This window comes from Rhamphochromis sp. 'chilingali' (genome assembly GCF_963969265.1).
Source record: "Rhamphochromis sp. 'chilingali' genome assembly, chromosome: 4".
NCBI classification, from domain to species: domain Eukaryota; kingdom Metazoa; phylum Chordata; class Actinopteri; order Cichliformes; family Cichlidae; genus Rhamphochromis; species Rhamphochromis sp. 'chilingali'.
In genome coordinates, this window is record NC_137948.1 from 27,604,608 (window position 1) to 27,614,798 (window position 10,191).

At 40.3% G+C, this 10,191-nt stretch overlaps 1 protein-coding gene across 2 annotated transcripts; it reads right to left on the reverse strand.

The window, feature by feature from the left end:
• Nucleotides 1–3,651: 3,651 nt before the first annotated feature.
• LOC308395947 (uncharacterized protein) lies at nucleotides 3,652–6,031 on the reverse strand. Of its 2 annotated transcripts, none has more exons than XM_080881007.1 (5): nucleotides 5,791–6,031; nucleotides 5,044–5,134; nucleotides 4,832–4,966; nucleotides 4,631–4,708; nucleotides 3,652–4,449 (listed from the first exon to the last, which is right to left on the reverse strand). In XM_080881007.1, exons 2-5 carry the CDS (start codon nucleotides 5,123–5,125, stop codon nucleotides 4,274–4,276), a joined length of 471 nt encoding a protein of 156 aa, XP_080737133.1. In that variant the 5' UTR covers nucleotides 5,126–5,134; nucleotides 5,791–6,031; the 3' UTR covers nucleotides 3,652–4,273. The 2 variants fall into 2 exon arrangements, with proteins under 2 accessions (XP_080737133.1, XP_080737134.1); XM_080881008.1 differs by lacking the exon at nucleotides 5,791–6,031 and adding an exon at nucleotides 5,245–5,661.
• Nucleotides 6,032–10,191: the final 4,160 nt, after the last annotated feature.

The following is a 10,191-nucleotide window of genomic DNA, read 5'->3' on the forward strand; positions in this document are numbered from 1 at the left end:
GTGTTCGTATTTTTGTTACTCAGCCAGTGTTCATGGGTCTGGTGGACCCGCTAGAGTTTTGGCTTTCCAAATTAACACTATCAAACAATTTTATGTTAAATTACTCAACAGATGTTTACTTCATCCCAATTACAAGCCATATGAACAGCAAACATGGTTAATTTTTTTCCCTTTACCTTTGTTAGATCACATTTATGAATTAATGTGCTTCTCGTTTTTTGTTTTTTTTTTATAAAATGTTATAAAAAAATAAATCAGTTATAATCAAGTGGAGTGAGTGGAAAGACACAACACATTTACACATGAAGCAATATGTTTCACAACTAAATGGGATCAGCTGCTCATCAATGGTGACATTAGGCCCAGGGTTGTAAAACAGGGGAGGTGGTGCACACACTTATCCCACACTGTCCTGATGGCAGCTAGCTTGTCTCTCTGCCGTCGAGCTGGTCTGTCGTCTCGGTTATCAAAACGGATAATCCTGGAAATTTTGTGGAAGTTTTCCAGAGACACTGATGCACGGAAAGCTTCGTGCCGGTTTCTGCATCCCACAGGGATTCTGTGGATTCCCCTTTGGACCTGAAAACTCCTGCAAGGATAAGAACCCCAAAGTAGGCCTTTGGGGTTCTTAGATGAATTTGGTCCATCTCCTTCCACCTCTCTCCAAAAACACACCTTCCTTCTAGATTACTGCAATCCAGAATAATTTTCTGGATGGAATCTGGGATGAAAAGCTCAAATGAAGACTTGATGTCCTGCACATGAGTAACTGTCAGCCGTGTTGGCCCTGGCTTATCACAGTAGCAGCTCTGCAGGGTGGCTCATTTCTTGGGCAAGAAGACCATTCAATTTCACCAGTTATTGACGTCCATATTTCTTCACCTGCTGTCTGGTGGGCTTGTTCTGGTCCTGGAGCTGGCTGCAGATGGGGTACTCGTCTTCGTTTTGTTACTAAATGGTGCTCAACCTCATCCTCTTCTTCAAAGTCACTGTCAGACTCTGAATTTTCAGAAATGTGAAATATTCTGAAACCTCTTTGTCAACATCGTCATCCGAAGCTCCTCTCTCTTCCAAAATCAATTGGATGGCCCTTGCAGCAGATAATCTTTTGCCATCTTGATCAGTTGTGATAAAGAACCACACTGGCAAAGTCTTATTTATAGTATTATGCCCCTAATTTGCAGGTGGGACAGGGTATGAGAAAATAAAATTTGGATCCCTCAAGAAAGAGGGTAAAATGTGTGGGAATGTCAGAGCAGACGGTGTTGATAGTTGAATTTTCAACAATGTTGCAACTTTGTGCGGGAGCAGGAGGGGAAGAAAACACTATCAGCAGCACCAGAAAGGAGGAGGACAGAGTGTGGGAACACAGGACCTACACTTTCAACACTTTTATTAGGCCTGGGTCCAGTGGACCCGAACACCTTGTATGTAATGTAAATGCGTGGGGGGAGGTACAGTATGAGGTCATTGAAAATTAGTTCGGATTTATGTTCTTCACAGAAAATAAGCCAAAGCCAATGAATTTCAGGTTGAAAAAATAATTAATTGTTTAATTTTTCTTTTGAGAAAAACTGAAAACGGGTCTCACAGACCCGAACACCATACAAGGGTTAAGTAGCAGAGGGGGTTGTTAATCACTTTCAGCTGCTTTGGTGTTATTGAAATTGACACTAGGTGCACTAAAGGGGCAGCAATGAGACAACCCTCAAAACACGAATGATTTTACAGGTAGAGGCCACTGGCATTTTTTCCTTCCTCATATTTTCTGACTAATTTTGCGTTTGGCTAGGGTCAGTGTCACTACTGGCAGCGAATGAGACAGCTGGACCCTTGAGGTTGTGCAGATAGTTCAACTCCTCCAGGATGGCACATCAATTCGTGTCGCTGCCAGATGGTTTGGTGTGTCTCCAAGCACAGTCTTAAGAGCATGGTGGAGATCCTACGGGATGAGCAGTTACTTTACAAGAGCTGGACTGGACCGTAGAAGGTCCTTAAGCCTGGCATCTGCTCCTTCATGCAAGGATGAACAAAATAAACACTGCCAGAGCTACAAAATGACCTCCAGCAGGGCACTGAGGCCCTGTGCTTTTCACAAATGATAGCAGGTTCACCCTGAGCACATGTGACAGACGTGCAAGTGTGTGGAAAAGCTGTAAAGAACGTCATGCTGCCTGTAACATCGTTCAGCACGTGTGGTTTGGTGGTGGATCAGACCTGCAGGCTAGGCAATGACACCCTGGCTCCCATCAGATATCAGGATGAAGTCCTTGGACTCACTGTCAGACACTATACTGGTGCAGTGGGTCCCGGGTTCCTCCTGGGGCAATGCCTGGCCTCGTGTGGTGAGAGTATGCAGGCAGTTCCTGGAGGATAGAGGAAGTGATAACATTGATCACGAGCTTGATACCATGGACATTTGCTGATCACACCGAGTAGTTTGTGTGCCTAAATCCAACTGAACACTGGAAACAAACTTGAACAACTTGATATAGTTTATGGTTAAAAGAAAACTAATTGATGGCATCATTTGTGAGGTTTTTTTTTCGCACAACATTTTATACTAATGCACTAAATGGAAAATTAATTGGTAGATTAGCAAAAAATGAAAACATTCTTTACTTTGAACTCAGATTTCGGAGCAAACCTTAAAAACCTCCTGATGTAATTATGGTTTGTTCACAAATTTAGGAAAAATAAAAGGCAATGATGAGTAATTTTATTGACAGATACAATGGGCTGAAGTCACTACAGTACACAGTTTCTCCCCTCTGCTGAACTGAGCATTGTCTATTACACGCATTAGAAAAAGATGTTGCTTACATAAAGACGAGCAGGCAGATTTACGTCGGTTTATATGAACTGCTGGTCTCCCTCACAATCTAAAAGCCAGAGTAAAGGATTCTTGCTGTTTCTTTTATGGTTTGCCGATAAAACACAGGCTCTTTAAAGCAGAGGGAGCGTTTAAAGCGACAGTGATTGCTTGCATGGTTTTATGTTTGCCTTTTTGTGTTTATGGTGGCTACGTGTGCTTTCTAACCCTGTCCTGAACAATTTGCTGTTTTCCAAATCAGTTACGCAGTCTATCAGCAATGTATGCCCACTTTGATGAAACACTCTCAGTTTCAATTTATGTTTTCCTGCAGTCCTCCCTCAGAGGCATGAGAGGGAAACAAGTTCTCAGGTCTGAGGTGTAATTTCTGCTGAGCGGTGCCACGACACAGAACCCCATATTCACTCCCGTGTTACATTAATGATGACACTCTGATCCTGATGTACTCAGAGGATGAAGTTTTTTTTACTTACAGTGCGCAGATGTATTTCGCCTTTATCTCCATACATACACAGCAAATTCTGGTCCTTGGAATAAACTCTCAGGGAGTTCAGATTAACTACATTTGAGTGTACATGCGTGACCATCGAATGAACTCTAGTGCAGAGTTAGAGTAACTCTTTTCCGGGAGTTGATTTTTCAACTCTTTATAGGAGTTAAAACTAAACTCTCACGGAGTGAAATTTCTACTACCATATAGAGTAAAATTTAACTCATAACTAGAGTTAAGTTTGATATTAACTCTTTTGTAGTGTTACTCATCAATTGAAAAAAGTTTTAGGTTTTTGGTGCAAATTACTACAAAAACACAATAGTGATTATTATGAATGTATGGATTTTATTTATCAAAAATAACATATTCAAATATGAATGCTGCATGGATTAACATACATTCTGTGTAACAGTACTGTAATAGCATAATATCCACCATTATTGGCAGCTAAACAGTTGAGGTCAGAAAGGCCTAACATTGGGCGAAAAGAAAAAAAAAAACAGAATTAAAGGAAAAAAATGACTACAGAATAAGCACTTCTTGTAATGCAGTGTTAACGTGAGGAAGACTCTGTAAAGTCTCCATCAAGCCAACAAATTAAGTAATGCAACTCTCTCACAGAACATAAAATTGTGAATCACACCCATATGACATTTGGGCATCAAAACATTTGAAATGTCTTACTTTCTCCCTTTCTAGGACCAGTATCTTCTTAAAAATGGTTTCATTTACCTGAAAAGCAGGACACTGATCATGGAAACACGTTTCATGGTTAACATGCATAACAAAAACAGAGAGAGAGCGAGAGAGAGAGAGCAAGTCTTATTACACACTACAGTTGCAGAGCAAACTACATGAAATACTATATTAAATTATTTTTCTCTAATCTGTTTTATCTTCGTGTTTAAGCTTTTTCAAGTAATGGCAACTAAAGAGTCAAGTATAAGTCAATTAAGTACTGTATCTACATTTCTTTCATGTATGCTGTCCAATAGAGGCTGAACCATTTGAAGTCCGGCATCACTTGTGTCACTGCTCTGACTGCTGGTGGTTGAGACAGACAATGTATCTGTTAGACTTGGAGAGGAGGGCTCTTCCACATGTTGCTTCAGGACAGTCAAATCTGAGGGTGACAAATAAAAATATTAGAATACAAGGTATATACAATCAAAAACACAACACAACAAAGATACCATTTATGCACACAGGGCCAGTAAATTGCACGGTTTGATTAAATTATACTTTCTCCCAGGAGAACAGATGGTTATTTTGTATTTTATTATGGTAATATACAATTTACATACCACAAGGTGTGAGTGTCACATAGTGTGTTAGGTCTGAGCAGTCACGCAGCTTCTTGGATGATTGTGTTTCCAGGATGTCTGAAATGCATGTGATAAATCCAACTTACTGTTGAGCCATGAAAACAGCATTTTGTGATTGTTACCACAGGATATTAGACAAATCAAATCCTTCAAAATCTATCAGAGCATATATTTACTTACCTTCAGCTGTATAGATGACAAAACACACCTCTTTGACTGCTGCAAGTTCAGGAAAGATATCCTCATCCACCTCTATACCCTGCTCATCCGTGACTTTCAGTGCTGCATTTTCTGGTATGAGAAACTTCTGCTGCACTGAAGTAAAATCATCACTTAGTTAATAACAACATTATCATTTCTTCTTTAATGACTTAGTACAAACCATAACTTACCTGCTCTCACAAAATCTGTGAAGCTGACTTCTTCCAATTTTGCATATTTCTTTGTCTCTCTGTGTTTTACTTTTATCAACATCTTGGCCACCTACGGAAAAAAATACCTTTACTACTATGAAACACAACACAAGAAGAAGAGGTTGTTTATGGTAACTCTATGTAAACTGTGTATAACTTAATCAACGAACACTGTCTTACATTGAGTTAGCCTGTCCACACTAAATATTGCTTAAAATCTATTTAGCTAGGCTGGTTTAGCAGACAATGTGACTGCATGTTTGCTGTGTCCTTGTCTTTACAGTTCTGGAGACAGGGTTGTGTGCATGTCTCAGTGTGCAGCAGGACTAACTAACTGATGTTAATGGTACCTCAACATCTCATCAGTGCAGGCTGCACCTCTCTTTGGTTAAATACGGCCATTACCATGAGTCTAAACAGAATATTACTGTAGTTAGCTAACGTTAAATTAAACGTTGGTGTTAAAATTAAGAAATAGAAATAAACGTTTTCATTGACAACGTGAAATGTGTATCTTAAAATACAGTAAGATAAGTAAGTTAGCTAACTTTTGACTAGCATTAGCCTAGCTGCTATCTCCAAATCAGCATAACATACAGAAAACACATGTAGTGCTAGTTAGTTAACTTTATATTTTACTTGTGCATCCATGTAACTGAATATATATATATATAAATAACATCACTACACTCACAGAAAATTCCAAAGTAAATAAAGTATTTTTACCTCCTACATGTCGGAGTCCAAGAAAGAAACACAGATAGGCGCTGTAACGGTCGACAGACAAACAACACCAGCAATGTGTTGAATTAGACTCCTTAGCACCCAGTGAATGAACACCTAAATATTACACCGCTTTAGAGTACTCCCCAACACTGACTGTAGTATAAGGTGAAAAATAAACTCCCGGAATGTAACTCTTGCGCACTTTTATGCCTAACTCCAGAATATTTAACTCCAGTGATTTGCTGTGTACTTAATAAAAGCAAGATGAATGCACAGACAGTCGCACAGCTGTCACAAACACATAACATATGTCTTCCACATTTTGTCATTCTGCTCATTACTGCTCACTGCAAGAACAGATGTGCCACAGTTAAGGAAAGCAGTGGTGAAGAAAGTAGTGGCAAATATTATTATTTTGTGTGTGTTTGGACTGCCCTTAATGAAAAGAAGTCACTTTATTATAACTTTATAATAACAAAAAATGTTTAATTTCTGCATATCAAAACTACTAATGTCCTCAAAATTAAATACTAAATACAATTCTTAAACAATTTTGTGTGATCTGGTGCTATGTGTAATAAATCAGTAGTTACTGTTTTGTACTGTACAGTAATTAGAATAGAGCTGATTAGAAATGACTCATGAAGTAAGTGGAGAGTTAGACCTCCTGGATCCTTATGAATTGATCATTGCTTAATCACCTGGAGAGCACATGGAGACGCCCCCCCACAGAACGGTCCCACTGTGCTGCCTTTGTTGGAGAGCTTTATCATTTGGAGATGGGCGTCGGATCTCATTGTGATACAGGACCAACACAGAAAGAAAACCAACCAAACACTCACATCTAAACCCGGCCAATTAAGACTTAATCTAACAAGCACTGTGGGTGGAAGAGGCGGTAAGAACACGCGTAACGCCACACAGAAAAGCTCCAGCCATCCAGGAAGTTCACAGCAGGAATTATCTTGCTGTGAGGTGATGTATTGCTAGCCCCCAATGCCCTATCAGATAAATCAGTTAATAAAGGACTAATGTCCAATTAATAATTTAAATTGGCCGCCATTAAAAAGGTAAAAAGATAATTTTGATGCTATCAGCACTGACCCCTTTAGCAATTTAAGGATTCAGTTTATGCACACTTGAGAACACACATCATTTGAGGAGTCGATACAGCAGTTACAGCCTCAGTGACTGTGCTAGACATAAACGTGGGCTGATCCAAACAAGCCAGGGAAAATCTGAACCTCCGTGTTTGCAGCCCACATTTATATCAATCAAGTTGCACAGCTGCTCTCACAGTTGACATATTCACATCAATTTTGTGCAACAACTACCCAAGATAAACTCCTTTGTATGAAGTGTGCAGCAAATGGATGGTACTTTTTGTATAGAAGCACATTTGGCTTCAGTGGATTACCAATAAAACCTTTGCCCGGGTCTCTTCTGGGCTTTGGTGTAATGTTGTTCTTGTTTGTCTTGTGACTGGCAGAGCTGATGCTATTACACAGCACAGATTTCCCAATAAATATAATGAAACTGTTTATGTCAAAGAAAGGGCGGAAAGACAAGAAAGAGCTGCAGGAAAGCCATTATTTACAACTAAATTATGTGACGGTAGCATCCTTAAATGCCACTACATATTTGACTAGTTTTTGAAACAACACCTACAGTACTTGATTTCCGACGGGCAGACAAAAGCAGGCTCTTGGTCGGGTCCTAGGGGCATCGCTCAAATCACTAGATATCCCTGTTAGAGTTTTCAATTCGCAGCACAGTCTGATAAACTTTCATTTCCGACCTATCTCAGTGTCTGAAATGGACAGTAAGACTGTAGGCAATGTGCTCTGTATGATGATGGCACCTACAGACACGCTTGTATTTTGTAGTTAAAGTTAAAGGGTATATTTTAACCCAAACAGTTGTTTTGGTGCTTAAATCTGAGCAACAAAAAAAACAAAATTAAATTAAAGTGTAAAAACAAATGGGAACCCATACTGTTATCTTTTGGTTTGTAAGTGACATTAATTTTTATTCACTTTTTCCATTTCATTTGGGTCTCATTTAATAAGCCTTTCAGGTCAGCCACAATGAAGTGGCAAACCTGGGTGTGGTGGGGCGTGGTCTGCGGTGCCGTGCAGGGAGGGCGGACGCACCTGCACGGCATCCTCAATCACGCCCGCCTAGTTAAAAACACAGGGACTCAGGGGTTGGTGTGTTGTGGTGTGACAAATATTGAATAAAATGGTTCAAACCTATGATCCCTGGACCCGCCGTGTGCCGTGTCTCATTCACACCACACTGGGTTTATCTGTAAAACACAATATTATTTTCCAGTAAATAACATAATAATAATAATAATAATAATAATAATAAATTTTATTTATGAGCGCCTTTCAAGTCACCCAAGGACACTTTACAATAGGATAAAACACTTAGTAAAACAATGGCAGAATAAGAACAATAAAATAAAGCACAAGATAAAATGAACAAACAGTGGATTCACAGTGAATATGCAGATTTGAACAGATGAGTTTTGAGTTGGGATTTAAACTGGGGGAGAGAACCAATATTTCTTATTTCAGGGGGCAGAGAGTTCCACAGCCTGGGAGCAGAGCAGCTGAAAGCTCTGCTTCCCATGGTGGTGAGGCGGAAGGAAGGTACAGTAAGCTGGACAGAAGAAGAAGAACGAAGTGAACGGGCAGAACAAGTGGTGGTTAACAGGTCAGAAAGGTAAGAAGGAGCGAGGTTATGAATGGCCTTGAAGGTGAGCAGAAGAAGTTTGAAAATTATCCGGAATTTCACAGGGAGCCAGTGAAGTTCCTGAAGAACAGGGGTGATGTGCTGGTAGGAGGGGGTTCTGGTGATAATGCGAGCAGCAGAGTTCTGAACCAGTTGAAGCTTATGGAGGGATTTTTGGGGGAGACCATGCAGAAGAGAATTGCAGTAGTCAATACGGGAGGTAACAAGACTATGTACAAGAATGGACGTAGACTGGGTGGAAAGAGAAGGAAGCAATCTGTTAATGTTACGTAGATGGAAGTAGGCAGAACGGGTGAGGTTATTGATGTGTGATTTATAAGAAAGTGTACTGTCTAGGATGACACCAAGGCTCTTAACCTGAGGAGAAGGGAAAACTGTGGAGTTATCGATGGTAAGTGAGAAATGGTTTGCCTTCAAAAGGTTGGATTTGGTGCCAATAAGGAGGATCTCAGTTTTATCCTCATTGAGCTTTAGAAAATTAGAGGTAAACCAGGATTTTAACTCGGATAGACATTCTGTAAGGGAAGAAGGTGGGAGGGAGGAATCAGGTTTGCAAGAGATATATAACTGGGTGTCATCAGCAAAACAGTGAAACTGAAGATCAAATTTGCGGAAGATGGTACCTAGAGGGAGGATGTATATTATAAAGAGAAGAGGGCCTAAAACTGAGCCTTGGGGTACACCAGAGGTGACGGGGAATAGGCGAGAGCGGAATGATCTTAGTTGAATAAACTGGGAACGGTCGAGGAGATATGATTGAAACCAGGCGAGGGGTGTGTCAGAGATGCCGAGAGAGGAAAGTCTGCTTAGAAGGACAGAGTGAGAAATGGTGTCAAAGGCAGAGCTCAGATCTAAAAGGACGAGAATGGTGAGAAGACCAGAGTCAGCTCCGATTAAGAGATCGTTAGTGACTTTAAGTAGAGCAGTTTCGGTACTGTGACATGAGCGAAAACCAGATTGAAATCTCTCATAGATGTTATTATTAACCAGGTGTAAATGAAGTTGAGCTGCAACCACTTTTTCGAGTATCTTAGAAATGAAGGGTAGATTGGAAATCGGACGGAGGTTGTTAAAGTTGTTAGGATCTAAAGAAGGTTTTTTCAGTATAGGAGTGACTAGAGCAGTCTTCAATAAGGAGGGAACGATACCGGTGGTGAGAGAAGAGTGAATGATAGCACAGATGAGTGGGAGTAAAGAAGAGAGGCAGGATTTCACAAGCCCCGTGGGCATGGGGTCAAGATGACATGTGGCAGGCTTTGATTTACATATTAACTCGGAAATATCAGATAAATCAGGAAGATGAAAAGTGGAAAACGGCTCAAAAAGGAGAAAAGGTTCTGGAGAGGGCGTAGACACAACATTCGATCTGAGTTGCTGGTGGATGTTATCGATTTTCGTAGTCCAGAACAGCATCAAGGAGTTGCATGTTTCAGAGGAATAGAAGTGCGGTGGTAAAGCGTTGGGGGGTTGAATTAGTTTGTTGAAAACTGAAAACAGAGTCCTAGCATTACCCTCATAAGAACTGATAATACCAGAGTAGAAGCTTTGTTTGGCCTTGTTAATGGAGTCTTTATACTGAAGTACATGGTATTTATTGTCATGGTCCGGAGTCTGCGACTCCGTGTTTATGTTTAGTCTATT